The sequence below is a fragment of the Stylophora pistillata genome, chromosome 3 (genome assembly GCF_964205215.1).
Source record: "Stylophora pistillata chromosome 3, jaStyPist1.2, whole genome shotgun sequence".
Taxonomy (NCBI): domain Eukaryota; kingdom Metazoa; phylum Cnidaria; class Anthozoa; order Scleractinia; family Pocilloporidae; genus Stylophora; species Stylophora pistillata.
In genome coordinates this window covers 40,402,723-40,429,774 of record NC_142521.1, presented here as the reverse complement: position 1 = coordinate 40,429,774, position 27,052 = coordinate 40,402,723, and the positions used below count along the sequence as shown (strand labels likewise).

The 27,052-nt window shown below is 38.4% G+C and overlaps 1 protein-coding gene and 1 long non-coding RNA gene across 3 annotated transcripts in view; one reads left to right on the top strand and one right to left on the bottom strand.

Annotated features, from left to right (window-relative positions):
• The window catches only part of LOC111343971 (uncharacterized), a 44,775-nt gene extending 18,702 nt beyond the window's left edge, over window positions 1–26,073 (bottom strand). For both annotated transcript variants that reach the window (XM_088755403.1, XM_022951175.2), the window contains exons 1-27: window positions 25,936–26,073; window positions 23,731–23,952; window positions 22,768–23,040; window positions 21,929–22,144; window positions 21,640–21,807; window positions 20,768–20,938; window positions 19,824–19,844; window positions 18,372–19,604; window positions 16,444–16,656; window positions 15,704–15,847; window positions 14,846–15,064; window positions 14,102–14,320; window positions 13,063–13,392; window positions 12,562–12,762; window positions 11,867–12,085; window positions 11,053–11,277; window positions 10,021–10,272; window positions 9,121–9,339; window positions 8,226–8,450; window positions 7,875–8,039; window positions 7,322–7,441; window positions 5,826–6,035; window positions 4,999–5,232; window positions 3,813–4,028; window positions 3,093–3,311; window positions 2,326–2,535; window positions 7–156 (exon numbers count right to left, since the gene is read on the bottom strand). In XM_088755403.1, coding sequence (XP_088611529.1) covers window positions 7–156; window positions 2,326–2,535; window positions 3,093–3,311; window positions 3,813–4,028; window positions 4,999–5,232; window positions 5,826–6,035; window positions 7,322–7,441; window positions 7,875–8,039; window positions 8,226–8,450; window positions 9,121–9,339; window positions 10,021–10,272; window positions 11,053–11,277; window positions 11,867–12,085; window positions 12,562–12,762; window positions 13,063–13,392; window positions 14,102–14,320; window positions 14,846–15,064; window positions 15,704–15,847; window positions 16,444–16,656; window positions 18,372–19,604; window positions 19,824–19,844; window positions 20,768–20,938; window positions 21,640–21,807; window positions 21,929–22,144; window positions 22,768–23,040; window positions 23,731–23,952; window positions 25,936–25,993 — 6,352 coding nt within the window. In that variant the 5' untranslated portion in view covers window positions 25,994–26,073. The remainder of the gene's footprint in view (window positions 1–6; window positions 157–2,325; window positions 2,536–3,092; window positions 3,312–3,812; window positions 4,029–4,998; window positions 5,233–5,825; window positions 6,036–7,321; window positions 7,442–7,874; window positions 8,040–8,225; window positions 8,451–9,120; window positions 9,340–10,020; window positions 10,273–11,052; window positions 11,278–11,866; window positions 12,086–12,561; window positions 12,763–13,062; window positions 13,393–14,101; window positions 14,321–14,845; window positions 15,065–15,703; window positions 15,848–16,443; window positions 16,657–18,371; window positions 19,605–19,823; window positions 19,845–20,767; window positions 20,939–21,639; window positions 21,808–21,928; window positions 22,145–22,767; window positions 23,041–23,730; window positions 23,953–25,935) is intronic.
• Window positions 8,427–22,146, top strand: LOC148736095 (uncharacterized). The gene is made up of 6 exons (XR_015999424.1): window positions 8,427–8,561; window positions 9,148–9,260; window positions 9,661–9,733; window positions 10,140–10,191; window positions 11,100–11,297; window positions 21,992–22,146. It is a non-coding gene; the product is annotated as an uncharacterized LOC148736095 (long non-coding RNA).
• Window positions 26,074–27,052: the final 979 nt, after the last annotated feature.

The window sequence follows — 27,052 nt, the reverse complement described above, 5'->3', positions numbered from 1 at the left end:
ACTTACCGTCGTCAAGCGCGGGCTCAGTACACTTGTGACTGCAGTCATTATCAAGACAGCATTTCAGTCCAGCGGGGCAAGTCACGTTTCCCGTGTAGCAAGATTCGTTTTTCAAAACGCAAAGAGGAGTTGGGTCCAAAATGGGACACTGGGGCTCTAAAAAAAGTCCAATTCAAAATTTAAAAAAAAAAATAAAATAAAATAACAGAACCAGCTCTATCAACTAAATGTAAACCTGTAGCGAGAGACTGTGAAGGATTTTTTCTTTACAATAATCAACACATTTTTAAGTAGAAAGGATATTGGAAAAATAGCGTACAAGGTTCTCGTTACTTTTCTGAGAAGCATGAACTCTGTTAAATTAATCTCTGAACGACCTTACTCAGTTAAATGAAAATTTGATGAACTTAACCACCGAGTACTCAGATAGAAGAAATACTGTACAAGGTTCTTGTTGCTGTTCTTAGAAGCATGCACTCTGTTTAATTAGTCTCTGAACGACCTTACTCAGTTAAATGAAAATTTGATGAACTTAACCACTGAGTACTCAGATAGAAGAAATACTGTACAAGGTTCTTGTTGCTGTTCTTAGAAGCATGCACTCTGTTTAATTAGTCTCTGAACGACCTTACTCAGTTAAATGAAAATTTGATGAACTTAACCACTGAGTACTCAGATAGAAGAAATACTGTACAAGGTTCTTGTTGCTGTTCTTAGAAGCATGCACTCTGTTTAATTAGTCTCTGAACGACCTTACTCAGTTAAATGAAAATTTGATGAACTTAACCACTGAGTACTCAGATAGAAGAAATACTGTACAAGGTTCTTGTTGCTGTTCTTAGAAGCGTGCACTCTGTTTAATTAGTCTCTGAACGACCTTACTCAGTTAAATGAAAATTTGATGAACTTAACCACTGAGTACTCAGATAGAAGAAATACTGTACAAGGTTCTTGTTGCTGTTCTTAGAAGCATGCACTCTGTTTAATTAGTCTCTGAACGACCTTACTCAGTTAAATGAAAATTTGATGAACTTAACCGTTGAGAACTCGGCAGGCTCTTCTGGTCAGAGGGCATATTTAAGATTTTGAATACTTCAGCAGCGGCGGTTGCTTAAGCCTTGGTCAAACGGCGCATGATAGTCGATGATAGTTGATTCTCTTCAAACTATCATCAACTATCACCAACTATCATTCGTATGGTCTAACGGCCAAACAATTTCGTGATAGTCGATGATAGTTCACCGGCAGTCGCGCGAGCAGCTAGTTCCAGGCTCTTTCCGCGTAAAATGTGAACACTAACATGGCTTCGCGTGAGACAAACAAACTTGTTGAAGTGTGAATTTACGACGAACGAGGGCGGCAGCTTGCTTACTAGTAATCGATTTGTTGGAGTACTGTACGTCTATTAGACGTACTATCAGGTCATTACTCCATCTCGCCGTTGAACGTTTAGTGAAACGCTGTTTTTTTTCGGCGGTGTCTCTTCGAATTCCTGCGAGTTAACGCTTTCTCCAGATTCTTGGTTTTCAATATTTTCTTTCTCATTACTATTATCTTGGATATAAAACGAATTTCTGAAGCTAAAGCTGAGCCTCGCGAGGAGCTTTTGGCGACCATTTTAAACGAGCCCGCCGATTTTCGGGGAAAACGGCTAACAAAAAACTATCATCGCTAAGCACCGACACTGAGGTGAATAGTTGTTTTAGTATATACTAAAACAGTGAGATAATATACACCACCGTCGTTAATTTGAGTGATTTCTTCGCTTGTCACGGATGCAAACCGGGACGCCATTTTTCCCGAGTTGCTCCTAGGTAAATAGCAAAGGATATTCGGAGTTCGACTAGCCAATCAGAGCGTGCCTTCAACGCTATCCACTGTTTTAATATATACTAATTGGTGATAGTCGATGATAGCGCATGATAGCTGGTGGTCAAACAGAAGCGCGCGCTTCAACTATCATCGACTATCATGCGCCGTTTGACTAGGGCTTTAGTCGTCGAAAGACCTTCTCTCCCAGATGCTTCCAAGCGTTCCCCGAACCAAACTTTCCTTTTTTTTCCTTCAATTAATTTAATCAGCGCTTACAGGTGACTGAAATGGGGGTCATGAATGGGTTTCGGGTATTTGCCAGGCAAAGCGAGTGGCATTTCATCTGTGAAATAACCAGAGCTAAATAACCAGAGTGAACGCGCAAGTATTTCTCCAGGCACTTTTTTTACTATAGCTTATCATTTATACCAAGCAGCGTTTGACTCTACACTGCAAGTAAACCATAAGATAGAGTTTCTTCTTATTTAACATTAAAAGTATCACAACACATACCACATTCTCCTGGTTTCACCATGATCAAGATTTTACCAGTTTTGCATGCCTCCACCTCTAGACTACACTGGTTGGGGTATGTTTTACCATCTGAACCACAAACTGGGTTATAGTCAAGTGTACAGATTTCATTACACTCGCAGGTTGCTGCACCTTGCACAACTTTGCAATGCTTTCTGGGATCAGTGCACACCATACGTGAACATGGATCTGTTATCCAACACGAAACAAACGAATGCAAAAAAAAAAAAAAAGGATATGGTTATTAGCAGCGCAAACAAGAAAGACAATCACACAATGATGGTAAAAGTCTTGGGATGCTCAATGTTTTCCTCTAACTGGCTGTGTTAGTGTCTGCCTGCCCTTCACTTTGCAGTTGAAGTTCGACACTATCTGGGGGATCGGGCCCCCTCTAGATCGAAGGAGAACTTTATCATGATACGAACATTTTGAATATATCAACAAAGTTGAAATGGTAAATTGGCCACCGTTACGATTATAAAAGCTGACGTTTCGAGTGTTAGCCCTTCGTCGGAGCGAATAGGGGAATTGTGGGTTGTGTGTGCTTTTAAAGGCAGAAAAAGGAGCTACGTGATTGGTGATACATTCACGATACGAACAGTACGGCCCAACGTAGTTTTATTGAAAAGCACTTCATATACATTTCCATATGGGGACCGTACGTAATAATGCCCATGTTTTAAAATCCCCTGTCACCTCTTTTTGAGACACCATTATTCCACAGATTTCCAAAAGAAACCACTCACCACATTCTCCCTCTGATACGTAAGTCAGGTCTTTTCCAGTCATACAGGCCTCAACCTCCAAGGTGCAGTTGTTTGGGTATGATTTACCATCTGAACCACAAACTGGCCTCAGGATGAGTGAACAGACTTGAGAGCAAACACAGACGGCCTTACCGTCTACCACTTTACAATAATGACGATGATGACTGCATAGTGAAATGTCACACGGATCCCACGTGGCTAGAACACAACAAAGCCACGATAATAAACAACGCTACTAAATATTGCAACAGAGTATCCTGATAGGAAACATCACTGTGTATCAAAGGTTTTCTGACTGAACAATGGTTTTAACTAATCCTTGTTGGATCTTTCTAAAATGATCACATATCATGGCAAAAAAAAATCTTCTTGTGCCAGACAATCGCTCTAACATTTAAAACCCAGTTTACTAGATTGTCTGATTAAAACAACAAACTGTTTATTCCATGTGAGAAATGTAGCTGCTACAAGCGGTGACTTTAGCCGACCTCCACCCTATTAAGGAAAAGTTTTCACTCGGATGGGATGATGACTTGATCTCTGGTTTTTGAGCAAATCGAAATCACTCTCACAGAAAACAGTCTTTTTTCGAGGACAAATCTCACAGGGGGACTAAGCTACACAATTGTCAGTCACCTCCCATGCGACTCATTTACAGTTTCAGTCATCGATTATAAATCACCAATTGTTCCTACTCACCGTGACATTCACCAGAATATTCCGCCTCAACAATTCTATTAGCTAAGCAGCTCATACTCTCAAGAGCGCTGGGGTTGGGGTATGTCTGTCCATCAGAGCCACACACTGGTGCCAGGTTTGTTGGGATCACCATTGGACAAATGCATAAAGCCTTGCCACCCACCACGTGACACTGATGGTAAGGATGGGTACAAAGATCAGGTGCACTGCAAGGGTCTGTGGAAAAAAGGAACCAAGAGGTGACGAGTGAACGATGATGTAAGTGAGACATGACCAATAATTAACAAATGGTAAACACCACAGCGTACACTATTGAGTTATGGATGTACGCGGGAGGTTGCTAAGCACGAAAGAAGCGTAAGAGTCGCTCGAGGCGATAGCCGAGAGCGACTCTAGCTTCTTGAGTGCTTAGTAAACCTCCCAAGTGCATCCATAACTCAATAGCGTACGCTGTGGTGTTTATCATTTGTTTTCTAACATAACATATTGATACATCGTAGCTAAAGAGCTCCCTTTTATTTAACATATCTTACGCGACCAGAAAAAACAAGCGCGCGCGAAAAAATAGTCTTTGCATTTGCTCACGTCAGCAGCATACACCCATGGGCAAATGGGGGACGCTAACTTGACCAATCAGAGCGCGCGCTTTACTTTGGTTATGTTATTAAAAGAGTTGGTTTTTTGGTTTTATAAATAATAAAAGTATATCTTCACCATCACGATTGTCATCATCATCATCACTGCAATCATCGTACTCGTCACTGTTAACTTCGCCTTTAAGATTAAGCACAGCTCTTACAGAAAACAAAGAATAAAGCTCTAACGAAATAATCTTTTGTTCTCACATCAGTCTGTGAGGTATGATAGGTAAAGAAAATCATGAAAATCCTTAATTCAAACTTTCTCAATGTTCTGTTGTTTTGGTAGACTGCCACCCAAGAAAACTGTACTTTTATGTTTTAGAGAAAATTTCCTTCTGGAGGTTCATCACTTGTTTCATTTACTCCTTTCCATCTACAGTGTACCTACCGATTTTCGCCTGCTGACATCAAGGTTAACCGCGTAACCTCTTTTGACTGATGAGGCCTTAACCAACCGCCAATCATGTGTGATCTGCCGTTCTCATAACAGTAGCGGCACAAGCAACCAACAGATACATAACTTTAAAACACGACACATTACTCACTTTTGTTTTCTTTCTTGCATTCTCCTTGACTAGCCACTGCTATTGTCTGACTTCTCTCGCACGCCGCTGACCTTAGAACACACTCGTTAGAATAAGTTTGGCCATCTGACCCACACACGGGGATATACTCCATTGTGCACAAAAATGGCAGACAAACACATGCAGCACCTCGAGGTGATTTGAGACAGTGATGTAGTGGATGACTACAATTGGATTTCTCACACGGGTCTGGTTCTATGAAGAAATAAATAAATAAATAAATATATAAATAAATAAGAATGGAAGATGAGATGAAGTTATGACAAGGGAAGCCCATCCTACTGTGGTATCTGTCTCTAACTCAGTTATTTTTCTATGAGAAATCTGGCAACGGAAGGGTATCACTTCACTTCTTGCACAGCAGATGTCTAAGTGTCTGATGTCACTGCAGCTAATCAAGCGCTAAGAGGCGAGTGTTAATTATTCCATTTGCTACGGGGGGCGGGGTCAAAAGGGTTCAACAGGCTGGTTTGCACCGTCAGAATGCCACCCAGTACTTGGAGGGAAACTCCATTCTTTGAAAAATAGCGCCCACGATGTTTTTTTTTGGACAACGATAAAAAGTCAGATCGCTTGGTAAAGAAATTTTTTTTATTCCAGATCTATTGTGAAGTACGTTTGGAACATTCTGAGCACTATTTGTTAAACGGGTGGAGGTTCTCTTTAAGACCGATGATGCTTAAGGCAACGGAGGGAAAATGAAGTTAATTCTCCGCAATGCAACCCAAGTTCTAGAGAATACTATTTTTTCAACAAACGAGTTGTGTAGGATTCACTTGAAGACTTACTACAACTGTCTTTACTGGCGATGGTGATCTTTTTCTGTTGACTGCATGACGCAACTTCCAGAAGACAGATATTGTCATATATCTTTCCATCTGAGCCACAAACAGGCAAGAAATTCCGAGGACAAACTTGTGGACAGACACATTTTCCCATGCCGCCATCCTCCACACAAGTTGCATAATGCTCGCATCTCTTGACACTACATGGATCAGCTGTTGAACATAAAGCACGCGCCAAAATATCATTTCAGCATATTACACATTTCACTCAGTGTTAATCTGGGTCCTTCCCCCTGGAAAAGGAAGTAAAAAAGTAACTAGTGGACTGTAGAGATATCGGTTTGATTCCTGGCCAGATTATTGAAATGTGGTTTTTGGTCCTGCTTGCCCTAAGCCAAAGAAACCAGGATGTCACAGCTCTGGGACAATGCCGTATCCTTCTTATGATTTCGACTCGGAGAATTTGCTATTGAATCAGCTACTAATCCTATAATTGATATTTTTCTTTATTCTCATCATTTTACTGCTTGATATTGTATTGATATTGTAAGGAGAAATTCTGCCTTGGTCACTCACAAGAGTTGAAGGGTTTAAGCTTTCTGCTTTAAAATAAAAAAACGCTGGCTAAGTTCACGTTGCCAGACTTGGAATACACCCTTGTTCTGTTCGAACAATACACTACTCTACCGTGGACGCGTGAGATTTTGCGTTGAAGAAATTCTTAAAACTCCTTAAACAATGGGAATGCAACACCTGTAAGTCTGCACTGGCAAATTGTCAAGAACTGACTTTTTGCATACTTGCCTATTGCTCACATACCATAATAATAATAATAATAAATAATAAAATCTTTATTACCGTGTCAATGTATTTAGCTCATAGAGCTAATTGGGGACACCTACTTACTAAATTAATAAAAAAAAAAACTATGTACAGTATCATAATAAGTAACAATACAGCCGATAAACTATGCATTAAAATTTTAAAATATTTAGAAATATCAACAGTGTTCAGATAACATAAAAATACTTGTACCATGCAGATAATTAAAAAAAAAAAAAAAAAAAAAAAAAATCACGTGCTGCAAAGATTGCAGCAGTTGCCACTGTCTTCCACTAGGCTGACCAGGTCAACTCTACGGATTCTAGTTTTAAAGATACTAAGGCTTGGTAGTTCACGCATACCATTTTCTAATTTGGACCAAATATATGGTCCTTGATACCTTAGTGTGTGTTTACCATAGCGTATAGTGTTAAATCGTGGTATTTCAAAGTCACTATTCCTAAGGTTATAACGAGTACCCTTTCGAGTAAATATCTCAGATATGTAGCTGGGTACTAGATCGTTCTTTACTTTATACATTAGTGTTGCTATGTCCTGTAAGCGTCTATTATGTACTAATATATTTCTTATATTAGTACATCTTCAAATTTTCCATCATGTCCCCCTATACCTAAAGACCCTGAACATAAAATAACTTCAAATTAAGCGTAATTCACCTGCACAATCGATGCCGTCTCCCTCGTATCCTGGATTGCAAACACACTTACGGCCCCCAAGAACCAGTTCTATGCACTGAGCATTCTCATGACACGTGTCAGGGCAGTCAAGATCACGAACTTCAAACAAAGGACACATAAAATAAATGTTTGTTGTTTTCATAAAAACGACAACAGCTATGTAGATTTTAGGGTTGGTGAAATTGCCATTTTAAAGTTTTAACCAAAACGTCAGTTGAACCTTGTTTCATTATTCTTTCCTCTGGAAAAAAAGTTTAGTTTCAGTGAAAGTTTCAACTTCACCTGCAGCCGAACTCTTTTCTCCTCATACATCTTAATAACCAAGAATGATTAAATGGCAAAGTAACCTAAGTTCTGAAATACTTGGAATTTCATTCTATAGCTGAAAAGATGTTCGCACATGACGTTATTGTCAGGATCTTTCGCCAGCTGCAACTGGCACTGTCCTTGTGGTACAATTTTAACAATCGTATCAACATTCTGGAAAAACACTTTTCACAGAGAAAACTAAATGAAATCTGCATAGACCTACCAAATTGAACGCAGTCTTTTTGGCAGCCATTAAAACAGCACTTTCCTCCAACCTCCCTGCAGTCCTCGTTTTTCGTACACGAATCTCCTCTTCGGTCGCAAATTCTATTCAGACCTTTCCAAGGAGCGGGACAGATGTGGGGTTTCAATTCGGAGACAAAAGCATCTACAAGCCCCAAACAGTTCAAATAACATAAAAATCAATTTATGTCAACAGGAAAAAATCTGGGAGGCGCAGTGGCCTCCAGGTCAGTGGACTGGACTCCGCGTCCAGCGGCCTGGGTTCGAGACCTGGCCGGGACAATGCGTTGCGTTCTTGGGCAAGATGATTGGATACACCAATAAAACTTACCACATCTCCCTGGTCTCACAACTCGAAGGCGTTCCCCGCTCTCACATGCAGCCACCTCCATACCACACAGGTTGGGATATGTGTTGTTATTAGAAGCACAGACTGGATCGTACTCCAGTGTACATGCTGCATTACAAACACACGTGGCTGTGCCATTCTGAACTTCGCACCTGTGACGCTTGTGGCGACAAAGGCTGACTTCACAGGGATCCATCAGCTTAGAACCTGAAACGACACAGGTGCAAAATACTGTCATATACTGGGACACTTTTTCAGCGGAAACTACAGTAAAGTGACCTGTTATCAAGCGCTTACTACAGGTTCCACAGAATAAAGGTATTGTTCAAAAACTCACTCAAAAGTAACAAAACAACAAAGTAAAATTGATTTCGGGATATAAACATGGATTAAATTTTGCTTGAAAGATAATTCTTAGAATAAAAGCAGTGGTTCCGCTTTAAGTGACAGTTCAATACTGATGGATTACAATACAAACAGGCCGTCGGGACTCAGTGAAAGGTAATCACGACCGTTTGATAGAGTGGACGCCTCACTGAGGCAAAAATTATAGTAATAAAAGAGAACAAATTTCGGGACCGTGAAAACCAACCGTTAAATACAGGGTGACCGCTAAATACGGTGCCGCTAACTACAGGTTTGACTGTCTATGAAGGAGCCAGCAACATAATAAATTAAATGTAAGAAATAATAAGTAGTGAAGTACCCAGGCAGCATGGACAAGAACTAACAACAAAAAACATCCACAAGTGACAGCGGGTCCAGAAGCTAAAAGCCAAGCAAGCTCTCATATTATATCCTCCTGTTTTTCCCAGTTCTCAAGTTGCTAGGTGTTTAAGAAATACCGAGTATTTAAAAGATGGACTGTTATTCTTACATTTTCCATCCTTGACTTTCTTGATAGCACCTCCAGTGAGACAGCTGGCAACTTCTAAGGATCTTGGATTTGGATACGTCTCTCCATCAGAACCACAGACATAAAATAATTCAAGTGTCACTGCAGTTGAGCAAACACAGGTTGCTGTACCATTTAAGTCTTGACAACTGGCGAGGGGATGGCTACAGTTGACCGTAGAACAGGGATCTAGTGTAATACCTGTTAAACCAAACAATCGAAGGATTAGTTTTGGAAAAGGAATGACTAATCCATCCATAAATCAACCATAACTCCATTCTAAATCAGAACCAATTGATCTGAACAGTAAAATCCTTAAATTTGATAACCAAATATGAAGACTCTTTGTTGACAGAATTTTGAGATTATTACTGATTTCATGTCAAGTCAGGTTTTTGTTTTTGTTTTTTTTTTTTAATTTTTTCAGGAAAATAATGCTCATTATTTATCTTAAGTACGTTTTGGAATCTACCAAGCAGAAAAGGATTAAAAATTTTATTGCATATTCTGTTTTTTCTCCAGGTGATGTTACTCAGGAGAGAGTACGTTGGTGGTGACTAGGATTATGGAAACCTTGGTGGAAGTCATCATCCAAGTAAGTATCAAATCTCGACTATGACCTTGACTTCTACTTGGGTTGTCAAAACATCAGTCACATCACTGACATTAGTCCTTTCCAGGACTACTCTCTCCTGGATGACCAGACTACACAATCATACATAACTCCCTGGTTCAAATGATTAATTTTACAGTGATCAAAAAGAAATCACAAATTGCCAAAAGGTGTTTCAAAAATCCACAGTGTGTCATGAAATAGTGCCTAAATGTAAATCTTTTATTATAATTGTACAACCAAAAGTAACAAACCTTTTTCTCACTTACTTGATGCAATATCCTCTTTACAATTTCCTTCATAGTCTACAGACACAACTTTGCCCTCCTCACATGAGAGGAAGTCCAAAATACATTTATTATCATAATTTTGGCCGTCATCTCCACAGACTGGTTGTAGGATCTTTGGACAGGATCCAAGATGTGCACAGCTGCAGACAGGTTTGCCTTCAGCATCTGTGGTGCAATTTTGCAATGGATGGCTGCATGTGATGTTGATGCAGGGATCAACATCTTCTATTTCTGCAAAGTTGATAATAATGACTGGATATAGTTACATGTAATTATCAATGTGTTTACCCTTGCAGTCATTAAGAAAAAAAATGGAAGGAAGGGGTTTTACCGAACTAATAATATACATGAAAAAATTATGTGCACCTGATTGGCTGAAAACGAATGGTTCTTCACATAACCCGAGTGCAAAGTTACAACACGAAAGTGCAAATTACATATGTCATGCATGTCACATCAAAATTTCATCTGCCTTGACTTTCTGTGATGCTTGATGATTTTTCATGCAATTTGGTGTAAATAACCACTTGGAAATTTTTCAAATTGTACTCCAAATTATGTTATTACCCAAAGTAAATTTCTCTCCTATTAGGGTTAAAGCACTCACAGAACATGAAGGAAAGAATTATCATTTCAAAAAAATAGGGAGGTGCCCTCTTATGACCATCATGATTACAACTGTGAAATTCTGATTTTGAACAACTGGAGCCATTTCTACACAGAGAATTTGAACATTAATTTTTTAAAGAGAATTACCAATAAGATCATTGCTCAATTAAAGAGAAAAAGGAATTACCATATACCATCACACTTTTTCAATTAAAGGAAAACAATGATTTGCAAATGGTAAGCTGTAGGCCCCAAAGAAAAAGCCATCATATTTTCAAATTGAGTTTGTATTAATTGCAGGTACAATTACCCATAGATTTAAGAAAGCAAGGAAGGATTCAGCTATTAAATATTCAGCATTCCACATTGCTTAAATAGAAAATGAAAGAAATAGAACCCTACCACAACTCTCTGGCAGTGCTGGGCTAATCTCTGTCTTTTGTTGGCAGGAGGCAGTCATTAAGTGACAAAGGTTCTCATAAATATTTCCATCAGAACCACACAGGGGTTCTTCTTCATTGCCACAGCTTGGACGGCTACCTGAACCAGGGCAGGCACATGTGATATTGCCATCAATGACATCACACTCACTATAGAAGTCGCACTTTACTGAAGCACAAAGATCCACTGAAAGATGGAAAGTTACAGTAAGATTAATTTTTCACTGTTTCTCAATTTGCACTTAATGAAAGGGAACACTTTTATACTAAGGGAAAAAATCTAGATCATGAAACTGGTACCCATATTTTGTCATCTTTCTCTTCTAGTAAAGATAAATCAATGTGAACTGTTTCACAGTAGGTTGAGATGCAAATCTAAAGTTATCCGGGTAGGAACAGAGAATGAAATTATGCTTCATCTAATTAAACCCTCTTCTTCCTCTCCTGTTTATGGCAAAACACTATCTAACATGTACATGTGTATCAACTAAACTAGTAATAATTGTCACTAAAACTACTCCGGACCTTTTTCCAATGCTTGAATTTTTTATCTTTAAACTTCTTTTTAGAGTTTATATGAAGCATGCCTCAAAAAAAAAAAAAAAAAAAAAAGAATTCTAGTCCAGGTTCAAACCAAAACTTATTGGAGATGGTTTTGATTGTTTACGAGCCCTGGGCACAGGCTATGTGAGGACTTGATTTATTTGATTAAATTATCCTACAGCACCTACTCAGAACCCTACTAGGGCATTAGATAAATTCACCTTTCAACTGACCTACTTCACATTCACCCTTATAATCAACAGTGACATTCTTCTTTCCTGCACAAACTTCAGCCTTCAGGGTGCACTCATTTCCGTAGGTTTTGCCATCTGTTCCACAAACTGGATCATAAATCCTAGTGCATGCAATATCACATTTGCATTCTACTGACTTGTGGTCCTTGGCGGGAACACACTGTCCATAATATGGGCACGTGGTGAACTGACATGGATCTGAAAACATCAAATGTTAAATGAGCAAGACTTTGACGGGGTGAATACATGTCAAATTAATTTTAAATTTAGTTCAAAAGCTTACACGTAACACTGGATCAGAAATCATAACATGCATTTCTGTTGCACATGGTTCTACTACTGACCTGGACTTCAAATCACCAGGTCAAAATGTATGGCTTATGGTATTTAATTGTGTAATCTTCTTGAGCAAGGCGCTTTGCTCTTACACTTAAAAATGGGTTTCTACAATGTCAGCAAAATCTAACGGAATGTTTGGGGGGAAGGGGGAGTAACCCAAAATACCCTTGCATCTCTTGGGGGGGGGGGGGGAGAGAGGAAGAACATGCAAGAGTCACCTGGCATAAGTGGAATTCTTGACCATGTATGTAGACACAGATGTCTACTATATTTGTCTGTATTATTCCTCCAGAAGATACAAGAAAATGCACTCACAAATACTCTTTTCCTATTACCTGGAAGAGTACAGTTGGGTTTCCCTCTAGTTCGTGTTCCAAGCTGTTCCCTGCCATAACTGTCTACACACCAACAGTATCCTGTGGAAGGATGACACTGCATTTCTTGAAATCCACCACTTTTCTTGCATGACGGAACAAAGCGACCCAATTGAGGAAAGAGAAATGACTCTTCAAATCTTTGCTGACAGGTAGACAGACCTGATAAAAAAGAGGTATTTGAGTTGATTTTCTCTGGATTTCTGGCTGCTTGGTAAAGCACAATGTTCACCACCTTTGAGCCTCCTTACTTGTAAGAAAAAAAAAAAAAAAGAAAAAAGGCTAACAAAATAGCAACCATAGGGAAATTGATTTACAAACCAAAATTAATAAAATGATAAAAAATTGTACTGATGTTTTAAAAAATGTAACTAACATGTACTCTGACTAAATCAAGTTAGTCAAAAATATGCCTCATTTGTTATCCTCTTACTACAATAATGAAGAGAATATATCACCAACCAGGATTGACACAATCCTTTTGGCAGCCATTGAAGCAACAGAGCTCACTTCCTTTACAATCAGTATCTTTTGTGCACATATCCCCACGGCGATCACACAGCTCTTCTTTACCCAGCCAAGGTTTGGGACACTGGCCAGGTTTCATGTCTGCTTTCTTGTGAGCCTCTGAGGTATTCATACACATCTGCTGGCAGCCACTGAAGCAACATTTCTGATTTCCAGAACAGTGAAAGTCCATTCCACATTCATCACCCAATTTGTCACAGAAACCTGTGAGCCCCTTCCAAGGCTTAGGACAAGTTCCTTCCTTCCCATTGATCTCTCTACTTGCTAAAAAATAGAAAAAAATATCCTCATTATCCGCAATGGCCTGGCAGACACAGGGTCAATGGCTCACCAAACCGTGCTTTACATTTCATTATCCTGTATGGAGTAAAATACTTCCAAAAGATGTAGGTACATACTATAGTTAAAGAATATTTCTGATTTACTGTAACCTGATAATGAGTGGGCAATCACCAACAATGACCAGTGCTTATTTATTTTTCTTATTTATCCAATATATCATAGTCCCTGTACTTTACAAAACTGTTGGTGGTAAACCTCCAGGACTCATACTGCTATTAGAGAGTTTTTGTTGTATAGGTATTACAACAAACGTTAAGTGTAAAATGAAGTCTGATGAACTCAATTCTTCCACAATCTGACAATCATCTGTAGGTAAACAGCTCAAAAAAAAATTCTTATGACAGTCAACATAAATATTTTAAAATTACAATAAAATAACAGAAAGCTGACCTTTTCTGTAAATACAGTGCTTAACCTCTCCTCTATTAATGATTCTAATCATAATACAATAAGTCTCAACCACCAATTGTGATTTCAGATCTGAAGTTTTTTTTCTGGATGAGCCAGCTACATATGAATTACATCTAATCATGTAGCTTTGAACTCCTATTTAAAGCCTTTTGAAGCCCTTATTGCCAAAGTACCAAGAGAGTAATTCACAAAAGGGCACTGCAGTTCTCTGTCACCTTACCTGAAATTGTACAATTTGGTTCTCCTCTGACTCGAGTACCTTCTACTTCATTTCCGAGACTGTCAACACACCAGCAGAACCCAATAGAACCATGACACTGGACTTCCTCATAATCACCATTTGGTTTGCAGGAAGGTGTGAATGCTCCTATTAAGGGAACACCCCCTTGGTTCCTTGAAAGCACGCTCATCTTTTGTCTTGTGCATGGCGTGATACCAACTGATAGAAAGAAATTCCACAGTAATGGTCACAATTTTATTCATGTACAGTGTATACACTTCAATTTGAGTATTTGGATGCAATCCTTTTGGATGACTGCGATATGGATTTCTGATCTATAGCATTTCTTTGGAGGGAATCCATTTTCAGATCATTCATCCATTGAATCCACTCTGTACAAGGATTCCTTGGATCTTTGATCCAAGTGACCTGATAACAGATCATCAGATCGCTGATTTGCTATGTTCCTTTGGCAAGAGATTTGAATTTAGTGACTCTGTACAGCATTTTGTTTTCTGCTCTTGTGCCTGCTAATATTTCACACTTATAGTCATGTGACTGATACTACACACCCAATCTTCAATCCCTTGGTGCACCATGATCCAAGCGATCTCAGATCAATGATCCTGATCTGGATCATACCGAAGAAATGCACTCCTTGAGACCGTTACCACTACAGCATAAGGTCAAAAGTAAAGTTGAAACAATTTTATGAAAGTGCCCTACAATTCTTTGACATCATACCTGATGTGGTACAATTTGGTTCTCCTCTGACTCGAGTACCTTCCAGTTCATTACCAAACTTGTCTACACACCAGCAATTCCCAGTGGATCCATGACACTGCACTTCCTCGTAATCACCATTCAGTTTGCAGGAAGGTATGAATGTTCCAATTAAGGGACGTCCTCTATGACTTTTTGACATCTCTCTCTTCCTGTGTCTTATGCAGAGTTTGATACCAACTGAGATGAAGAAATTCCAAAGTATTGCTCATCAAATTTGACAAGTTAATTTAAATGTCTCAAACTGATCAATTAACAAAGTTGAAATAGTAATTTGGTCAAATTATTTCATTACCCCCAATGATGCAGCCCCAAACAGTTTCTTTAGAAACTATCAGCCTTTGATCATTTAACACTTTGAAAGAAATTACAGGATTTCATCAAGTGGAACGGCAATAATTTGTGTTTAGCAGGATGAAAACTTTGTGGTTCTATACAACAAAAATGGGCAATAGGAATTTACTAATTCTTATGAGTTCCATTTTCATAATTATTTGGACTAACAAAGTGCGTATTGGAAACATTTCCCCGAGTCCTATTAAATTGTTGACCCCCGACAGTAACTAGCATATAATTTCTCCTTTCCATGTCCCCCTGAACCACACATTAAGGTCAGAAGAATAAAAGAAATGATCACCAACGAAAGAAGTTCTTGATTGTTAAACCAATTCTCCTTGTGCGTATTGGAAACAAGTCTCCTTGTAAGCACTTTAAGAAATGTATAAATAATATAGAGAATATGCAAACAAACACATCTTTTCCTTGCTCACAACATTTCTTCATTCTTTTCTCTTTCTTCCATTTTCGCTAAGTTCATACCTGGAGATGCGCAGTAATTCTGACAGCCATTAAAGCAACACCTGCGGTCTCCATCACAATCAGAATCGTGCTGGCACATGTCAGGAAGCAAGTTACAAACCCCCTCTTGACCCAACCAGGGTCTAGGACATGTTCCAGGTTTTGCTGTAAAGTGGAATGTTACCAACAATAGAATTGTATTTTTAATTAGTCTCAGAAATTCCAGGATGAATAATTACACAGCTGTAGGGTGAAGTCAGACTCCCCCCCTCTGAAGCAAGGTTTAGGAGGAGGAAAACACCCAGCCATTAATTCCCAGGACAGTCATATTTTGGCAACACAAATTTCATTACTACATTAAATTTTACTGATGAAAGGCTATATTTCAATACAGAATTGTGTTACATCTGCCACCTTCACCCCTTGGGTGTAAGCCTCTAACCAACAGATTAAACAATTTGATGTCACACCAGCTAATACAGGCAAATCAGAGGAAAATCCATGCTATAGATGTATAGAGTAAAAAAGATTGTGTAAAATAAACCCAAATACTTCTACCAATGCCTTTCCTGGGGGTAGGGGGGTAGGGGCACTGAAAATTAGATTGCTTTTGGAACCTTCTTCAAACATTTACCAGCTTGTCTGGACAAGATTGGTCCCTCTGCAAAAATGCTAGCAGTTGCAGGATTAAATTTTCCAGCAATTGATTCAACAAGCATCGGCAAGGAATAATACTTTTCATAAAAAAGTTGTGTTCTTACCTTGATTTGAACAGACTGCTGTGCCCTGTACCTCTGTGCCAGATATTTTTTGTCCACCTCCGTCAACACACCAGCAGTACAGTTCATGACACTGCTGGTCCTCATAATCACCATCTGGCTTACACCTTGGAACAAAGACACCAAGCAGAGGGGGGTCTGCTGCTAACTTGTCCAAAGCAGATTGGGTTTCCTCTTGGCATTTTGTAAGATTTTCTATTTAAAATACATGTCTATTAAGAATACAGTTGAACCTTGGAAATGGTGGGATGACCACTCAACCCTTAAATACCCATGATCTGATTGTTAATACTCCTTTTACAGCTGCTTAACATTTCCTTGTACCTTAGTTATGAAAATTTTGTGTTAGATCAAGTTAACAACTTCTGCCTGATAAATAAATTATGTGTATTCTCATTACCTGTTTGCTAGATAATGTATGGATATTGTAGGGAGAAGTTACAAGTTTATCCCTTGTGGAAGTTCAAGGGTTCATACAGGTTGTTTGCTTACCCTTAGAATAAGGGTTTTGTAAAAATGGTGAAAAATGCCATTTTACTTGTATCTCCTTCGTTTTTGTAATTGACCACTAAATAAATAAATATAATAATAAATACGTAAATTGAAGCTTCCCCCTAGGGGCTTTTCACCCATAATATAGACTAGCTAAGTGCTTAAAAATCCCCACTGGTAGGAGGCAGACCAATAGGCTATTTACAGAGTGCAGCCGAGGAGTTGAACTAGGAGCAACTGAGAACAAATCCTGAGTAAGTGGCAAGGTGGAGGACTTGAACCCAGGACACCGGATTACAAGTCCAGCACCCTAACCACTCTGCCAAAATTACTACTAGCATTGATTTCAGGAGATAAAAATGGATAATATATACTTGAATGCTTGTTCATAGTTTGATTTAAGTGGTTCTGCTTTTACATGGCCATTCGATCAAGACAGGTGGAAGAAAATAGAAACAGGATGTTGGGACTCTGTAAAGGATCCACCACAACTGCTTAATAGAAGTGAAAATTAATGTTAAAGGGGAAACAACTTTGGGACTTTGACAACTGATTGCTTAATACACGGTGGCAACTTAAGGGCAGATCCGTGCAAGAATCAAACAAAATCGCAAATCTTCGGCAAAGCTGAAAAAAATCAAATTCACTTGTCTTTTGCATATAGATAGCCTTTAGTAAGTATATAAATGCCATGCAGTTTTTTCCTTGAAATATCTGTTAATTCCTGAGAAAAACGATGGAAGCCATTTTCAAATCGATCCTGGGACTGAAAACATTTTCGTTTTTTTCGGAAGCAAATAATTTTTTTTAAGGAAAAAACTACACAGCAATTGTCTACTTTCTAAAGGCTACTTGTATGCAAAAGAACAGTGAATTTTAGTTTTTTTAACTTTGCCATGCAATGTTTGATTTTTGCACAGATTTGCTGTTAATAAATTAAAGTGCCGCTTAATACAGGTTCAACTGTATATAGAACAAGATGTCTGATTGTACATGTCATTACATACAGGCACTATAAGTTGAACGTCCTAATCATTTGTTTTACCCTTTCATTCTTACAAATGACGGAGAAGAAATTTCTCCACAAAATAACTGTATATTTGTGGGCAGAAATTTGATATGGAAGACAAGTAAAAATCTGTGATTTAACACCAAGTTTACTGAGCCAAAATTTTAAGAGATGTTTTGCCACTAAACTGAAAACAGGAAAACTATCAATCATATCAAAAACATCAGTGAAGAAAATCAATGTCACAAAATCACAAAATCTTAGTTGCGAGGGTTGCACTAACTTTCTAGACTAATCACAACGCCACGTAAAGCAAAACTATAATGCAACCAAAACTTTATTACAATTTACTTTTAACAGTCAACTTATAGGAAAGTACAGTACAGTTAAAGCAAGTGGACATCCTCACCTGGTTTGACGCAATCCCTCTGACAGCCACTGTGACAACATTTGCTTCCAGAAGTACAGTCAATATCTTCTCCACATACATCTCCCTTTCTGTCACATGGTTGCTGTTTCCATGGACTTGGACACTGACCAGGCTTCCCTGAAGATTTCTTGCCAATGCTAGGTTTAACACAATCCCTCTGGCAGCCATTGAAGCAGCACTTTTCAGAAGCATCGCAATCAATATCTACATTGCACATGTCTCCACGACGATCACAAATACCATCTTGTCCTTTCCAAGGGCTTGGACACTCACCAGGTTTATCTGCAGGTACAGGTGCAATGCAATCTCTTTGGCATCCATTAAAACAGCACCTTTGGGGTCCACTGCAATCATCATCACCAGCGCACATGTCCCCACGTCGGTCACAGATACCATCAAGTCCCTTCCATGGTTTAGGACATTGACCATCCTTTCTGATGGTAGCAGGTTCACGTGGTGGTGATATACACTCATTCTTGCAGCCGGTTGCACAACATTTGTCTTTCCCTTTACAATCAAAATCTTCACTGCACTCATCTGTTGTTTCTTCACAAGCTTCAGGATCAATATAATCCACAATAGGGCACTGACCTCGTTTCTCTGGAATGGGAGGGGTCATACAATCCAGATTACATCCTGTCGCACAACACTTATCCCTTCCTTTACAATCCTGGTCATTTTTACAGTTGTCTTCTGTTACTTCACACAGTTCAGGTGGTATGAAATCATTCAAGGGACACTCCCCTGGCTTTGGAACCGGTGTCGCAGAACACTCCTTATGACATCCATTAAAACAACATTTCAAATGACCGAAGCAATCACCATCAACCTCACATTCATTTTTCATACTTTTGCACAACTTTGGATCAACTGTGCTGTTTTGAGGGCAAACACCAGGTTTTAATGCACGCACAGATTCTGGCATGGTGCAGTCCTTCTGGCAGCCATTGTCACAACACTTTCGACTTGCTGGACAATCAGCATCCTTGTCACACATGTCTCCCATCTTGTTACAGACAGTCCCATTCTTTTTGTCTACTTTTGGACACTGACCTGGTTTGACTTCACTCACTGGGGAAGCACATGAATGACTACAGCCGTCATGGCAACACTTGTTATCACCCGGACACTCTTGATCAGTTGCACAAGTATCCTGTCCCAGAAGGCAAAACCTAAGAATACTCCTACGCCATGGACAGCGGCCAGGTTTAACTGCAAAAATAATTGCACAAAACCTATAAAGCAATTACCTATCTAATGGTTTGAGTTTGTATTTTAGTTACACAACTACAGATTTTTTAGTTGCTATGCAGAAAATCTTCCTAGTTACATGCAGTGAGGTTTTAATGGCTAGTCCATGCTTACCAATAAAATTTGAGGGAAAACCTTGAACAAAAAGTAATAAATTCAAATAATCGAACAACTACCTACCTTGAACAGCAAAATCAGATGCTGAAACAAAAGAGATGTCGAATAAAAAATTAAGATGATAAATTCTAAAGAATTCTACCAAACAACTAAATTAACAATTTCACACGGTTCAAATAGAATTTCACACTGTTCAAATAGAACAACAGAAATGGTGAGTCAAGTTAACCTTAAAAAAACCTCCTTAACTCACTTAAGACAGGTAAACATTAAGTCTAAGGAAACATCCAGCAAGAGTCAGATTTAGGATTTTCTACTGCAGAAGGTAAACAATTCATAGATGAGATCTTAAACCTCTGGCCCCGGTTGTTTGAAGGATGGATAACGCCATACACTGGATAAATCTCTATCCAGTGGATAGTGCAGTACGTTTTGGTAACACTTTTCTGCTGGATAGCAATTTACTCATTGGATAGCATTATTCGCCCTTTGAACAACTGGAGCCCGGTCCCTGAGAGTGACCTTATTTCTCTTTATAACATCACTGACGGCATTTAGGTAATGAGAATAAAGATTCCGAAATCATCACCAACTAAAGCAGCTCTAGATCTTGAGGAGGAGAATTTCATTAACAATCAAGAGCTTCTTTGGTTGGTGATGATTTCCTTGAATCTCAGTCCTTAACCCTTTCACTCCTGAGATCTCAATTATAGTAATTCTCATTACTGTCTGCCATAAAATCCTTATGATACCAGTTTGAAGAGTTTGGTATTGGATCAACCAATTATCCCCTTATTGATATTTTTCTCTACTCTCATCACTTGTCTGCTTGATATTGTATTGATTTAGTAAGGAGAAATTCTGTCTTGGTCACTCATGGGAGTTAATGGGTTAAGTTAATGTGTCACTAAGGGGTGATATTGTAAGGAGAAGTTACATGTACATACTATTCACTCTCAAAGAGTGAATCAATTGGTTAACAATAGACTGAAGTAAGCCTTAGTTACCAGGTTGGCACTTCTTCTGACACAGTTCTATGGTGTGAAAGTTGTTACTGTTTCCTTCACATCCTCCATATATGAACTTCTCACACTGCCCTGATGTGTCGTTAAAGAAGTATCTAGGGAAATATCCTTTGCACAGCCCAACATCTGGCTGTAATTTGCAAACAACTTCCGCTGAAAGGAAAATCATTGAAAAAAAAAAAAAAAAAGAGAACAAGGGTCAATGAAATAGGTATGCTAGTAACTGAGAAGAAAATAGTGAATGTTTACAACACGGACTGAACTTTGAAACTTTCCTTCTTTAATATGGTACTGTCGGTAGCACTATGACACATTCAATCGGTATTCCATGACAAACATAATGCATAGACCACTTTCATAAATGGCTGCCGGATTAATATTCTTTTGTTTAAATTTAAATTAACCCTTCTGGCCTCATTCTCCAGTACAAAATTCAACAGAATACATTATCTCAAGCGAGGCCAGAAGGGCTAATTTAAATTTAAACAAAAGAATATTAATCTGGCAGCCATTTATGAAAGTGGTCTATGCTGCTAAGATCTGAATGTCAACATCATCCACTTCTACAAGTTGATAGAACCAAGTGTTACAATATATGTCATAGGTCAGGTACAGTGATTCAAAGACAACTAATTGTCATTGTAATTACTATAATTTCTGTTCTAATTACAATTGCCATTACATTAAAGCTTTTTTGAGCCAAATTCTTCCTTTTAACTGTGTGGAATATTATTTTTCAGAATTGAGCACATCCATCAATAAAATTGGCATACTGGTAAACTGCACACTGTAATTATATTGCCACTATAAATTATTCATCACATGTTTACTTCCCTCTCTTAAACTTAAATTACCTGAACAAGATTTCTTACATTCCCTCTCTGTGATAAAATTGTTGGCATTGCCATAACATCCACCATATATGAAAGATTCACATTTTTTAGTTTTCCTGTTAAAAAACCATCTCGGAAAATAAGCCATACAAATACCAGGCAATTTGGGAAGAGCACAGACATCCCCAGCTGAAAAAAAAAAAGTTTAATTTTCAAATTTAATTGGAGTGTATTTGTACCCATTGTCGAAAATCCACAGAAATAGACTCCATCAATAAAGTAATATGATAAAGGATTTTCAAATTGATACCAGCATGAGAGCACTTTCGCAAACATTCAGCTTTAGTCTTAAAATTGTTTTTATTGCCACCAGTTCCTCTGTACAGAAATGAAACACACATCAAGGATTCCACGCTGTCAAAGTACCATCGAGTACTGAACTTGGATGGATCAGTGCCTATACCAACAAGTTTTTCCAAAGTGCAAACTTGATTTGATGCCACAGCTGTGTCCTTTGTCTTGGGATCTGTTTGAAATGCAGATTCTGTTTTAAATGCAGGTTCTATTTTAAATGCAGGTTCTGTTCATAGAGTCCTTACTGAAAATAATCTAGACTTGCTGACTGACTGCATCTAATGAAATGCATGAGTGACTGACTGACTGATTGACTGAGAAAATGAGTGCATGGAAGACTGACTACTGGATTGACCAATCAGCTAGTTGATTCTGTCAATAACTGCCTTACCATAATGACACTTCTGCCTTGATTGACAAAATGTCACTAAATATCACCCACAACATTTCTTTTTAGGACCAATTAGCAGACACTTGCACTAATTGATTTACTCATTAATTTCTGATTGATATATTAAGTGAATGACTGACTGAACGAATGGCTGTCTTCATTGAAAATAAAAGATGATAAGAAGGCCTGCAGTCAAATTTAGTGAAACATTTATAAATCAAAATCCAGGAGAAAATGAAGCCAGTAATCCTAAAAGATGGATATTGTCCAATTACGATTAAGTCCTTTTAAAATCTCTAATTACACATGATGGCCTTTAAGAATTTTGTCACAGTTTTGATTGGCTGATTAATCTTTGCAGTGGCAGATACTTGAAGCATCTGTTTGCTGAGAAGTCAACCTACCTAGCACAACAACAGTTATTGGGACCACTACACGCATTGATCCTGAATATGCACGGCACTCATATCTCCCAGCATCTTTCAACTGGACTCGGCGGAAAAGAAGTTTATTCGAATTTAGAGATAATACTCTGCCATATGGTAAAATTCTTGTGCCAACTTTTTGCCACAAGTATTGGGCAGCCTTTCCAAGGATCTTGCATTCGATTTTGCCTGGCTCTCCAGCATAGAGAGTTTGTGAAGATTGATGCTGTGGGCTGATTTCTAAAGGAATCTCTGAGGAAGAAAGTGAGCAGAAGACCATTATAACTATTATTGACTATGGGATAACCTGTAGCTAAGAGCTCTGTTTGTAGTTGTATACCAGGCTTCATTTATAATTACTTTCTTAATGAGTTTGGCTAAAATGGAAGCAGTTTTTGATTTAACCTTCAATTTTGAAAGGCAATTCAAATGTAACTACTCCATAAAGTCTTCAGCCAAATGAATAGCTGAACATAACTATTACCTGGTGAGCAGAATTTCCCTTTTCTAACCACTGTAAATCCTCCATTAAGCTCTCTTGGGGACTTATTTTAGATGCTAGGGGGGCGGGAGGGCTCATAAGAGTGGGGCATATTAATTCAGCCCAATTTTCACTACCAATATGCAATAGGATATGATGTACCATACTTATTCCAAAAATGTTCTCATTTAAATTTTTTCATTCACCAAATTGGCAGAGTCTAAATCCTCAGTAAAGTCTGCCAAGTTATATGATTAAATTTCAGTACTTGAATAAATTTATCGAACTTACTGACATGGAGTGTTATTCTGATATATATATATATTTTTTTTTGAGTGGGAGGGGTGGGAGGGCCTAATTTCTTCCTCTTAAGAGAAGGGGGGCTCATTATTTGGAGGGGGGGGCTTAATAGAGGATTTATCATAAATATAACTAAAATCTATCACCATCACTTAACTCACCTCCGCATTTACCAACAGAAACCACTGTAATGCTTTCACTCAGCTTACATGACGTCATATCTAGGTGACAGCGATTTCGGTAAGTGATACCATCGGACCCACAGACTCTTTTACGGTCCGACCTTGGGCAAGAATCACGACATTTACATACAGCTTTGTTATTTTTGTCAACGGAACAAACTTGTCCCTGGCCAGTGCATTTTGTTTCAGTGCATAAGTCACCTATAATTGAATACAAGGCATGTTAATTTAAGTCCATAAACACTCTTGGTTAACCTTGGCCTTTTCACCAGGTTTACAATCACTTAAACTACTTTGCACAAATATCTGAGGTCACTGAATAAATGTTCAACTCTCTCCAAGCTTGTAAAAAGATGTACTCTTCTCATTGCTTTTAAGACCTTTTTTTAGAAATGATAATGCTCACACAAACTTGGGATAAACCCCTACAATACTTACAACTTGATGGTTTCCCTGTGCTACTGTTTTTTATTGCACCTATCAAAGGTTTCTCCAAGGAGGAGGGGGGGTTTGGCAGGTTAACCACAAAAAATCTGACTTTGAGGAGCCCCCTAGTACAGGGATTTTCATGCGCACGCACACACACTGCCTCTGGAAGTCACCTGATGAAATTTTTGAAATTGGTACCTGTATACAACCTATTTGGTCACCAGGCAAGGAAATTTGATAAGGAAATTGACTGAAAAGTTAAAATTCCCTTCCCCCCCCCCCCCAAACCTGGCTTAGGGCAAACCATTGTTATAAAGGTGCATAATTTTTATAATTTTAAATAGATACTTTGACATTTCCATAATTTTGAAACAATTTCTGTCTCATCAGCTGCATACCATGCTTGTTTTGTTGAAAAATGGAAGTTTACTCCTTTCCAAGATTGCACAACCAATGATTTGCTGTTTAATAATAGCCAAAGTTTGATTATCGGTAAAACTAAACACTCATCAAAAGATCTCATTAGAAATTCTCCTTACTGTCTGGCATATTGGTATTGGATCAACTAAAAAACCCTCAATTAATATTTTCCTTTGTCAAAAGCACTTGTCTACTTGATATTGATTTATGTTGTAAGGGAAATTTTTTCTTGGGCATTTAATCAAGGGTTACATAATTAGTTTCAATTGATATAGACTAAAGTACCAGTAAATGGACCCTCAGCCAAAACTGGAAACTTGTTTTGATTTTGCAATTCGATCCCAACAAAAACACAATGCATAGCCTTTTCGCTTACAAGAATGGATGACCAATACGTAACTTCTCATGACAGCCTTGATACAATTTTAAATATGAAGGTGAAGAGAATATAGGAAAAAATATACTAGTCGACAAAGTTCGATTTTATGCTGCAAATAATCACGGTTAAAATTAAAATCAATCTAAACTTTCCATGCAGAAAATTGACGAATAGGTCTTAAGAGTGAAAGGTTTCGGTAACATTTGCTCGGTGCTCATAAGTCGACCAGAAACAATCGCAAAACCACGACGAACGTTATAGGATCGAGGTATGTGTTACAATCGAGCGAGAAGGCCGATCAACATGTAAGAAAAGGTTAACAACACAACTTAAGCGTAACAACTTGGAGTTGGGAAAAAGCGACAAAAAAATCTCAAGAATTTATTCACTGAAGAAATTGAATCGCCTTGTTCTTCTGTAAACAGAACAGAAGTAAAGGTGATGAAGGACGGAATGGGATAAAATAAACAGGTCAAAGTAAAGGTCACGTCTAGAAAAAGCAGTCCCAGGAGAAAGATTTCTAAAAATACCATTAAAACCAATTGGAAAAACCCTTACGTAGATTTTCAACAACAAACATTGCTTCAGTATTTTGACTTATCAACAAGCGAATTGTGGTTATGTACTAAAAAGCTAACTGGGATAAAACAGATATTTTTGGTAGTACTATAACGTTATGATAAAAATTCGGCGCACTCCTCTATAATTTTCTCGCATTATACGTTGTACCAAAAAACCCGAGAATTTCGTGAATATAGTCAAGTTGAGCCAAGGCAAGAGAACCGAAAGAGCTAGTGATGAATACGCTCAAAATATCAAAAAATACTCCTGCAGAGAGAAGCTTTCGTTAACAGAAGCCTCAGCAACGCAATTCGCTTTCTTCGAGAGCACCCTATCAATTGACGGGCGTTTACAACAGATCAGCAACTCAACTTGATGACAAAACTAACACATACCTAAGCAGCCAGCCGCAATAATGACTACCACGAGGAAAGTCCCCAAATTTCGAGTCATTTCGCACAAAATATAGCCCACTTCGGCTCACGTCGAGTTGTAGTTACTTCAGGTGAGTGCAAAGGGTTTTTATCGTAAACCATCACATTTCCGATTGTCAATCACTTTGAACAATTCCCCACAGTTTAATTGGCTTATCAAGAATCTCCAGGGATTTTTTTGCTGAGAAAAGTGCGGCGACGCCCTTAAATGAGTAGGTGGAAAAGTTGCGACATATAAAACAACAATTTCTTTTCAACATTAACAAAAGAATTGAAACGCACTTCTTTTGTCCCACTGTTTATCGAGAGTCATGAGGAAAACACATTCAGAGGCGAAAGTTGTTTTTTAGATCAACATTGGAATGCGATAGATTTTCCTGGGACGACAGGATATGACCCTAAAATTCGTCGCTCCAGTTACTGCTAACCGCTAAGAGACAAAATGTTGAAAAAAAATTTGGAAAAAATGTTTAGAGAAGCGGAAGCGAAAATCAGTGAAAAATAAGAAGATTACCAAGACTTTCCGATGTTACCCAATTCTTGTACGTCCTTCGGAACAGGATGGCGCTCTTCAGGAGCAATTACGTCGCTAAAACGGCATGTTTACCCGTAATTGCTATGGAAAGGCCAAACAAACATGGAAGTAGAGTTCAGGTGCTAAGACATCGATCGCCAGATGATGACTTCCAAAAATTCCAAAACAGCGCAACATACTCCCATTTTTAACTCCTAAAGATCTTTTTATCTTATCTTATCTTTTTACTTGTTTATTTAATATGTCAAGTCAAAAAGTGTCAAAACTCCTACGAACGAAAGATGAGAAAAGGGGAGGGGCCTTAAAAAGAGGTCATGTTATGTAACTAGGTGTTGTATTCCGCCTCAGACGTTACGTTCTGAATATCAAACATATTTTGGACCTCAAACTTGAGTTTTAACTTTCCAGTGTGGTAACTACAATTTCCGGCTTAAATTAATCTTGTTAAAGCTTTCCCCCATGCTGTCTGATCAATGTGTTAGGGAATATGAGGAACAAATGTCTTTCCCACGAAGTCATCATCTATGGACGAAGGCAAAAGAG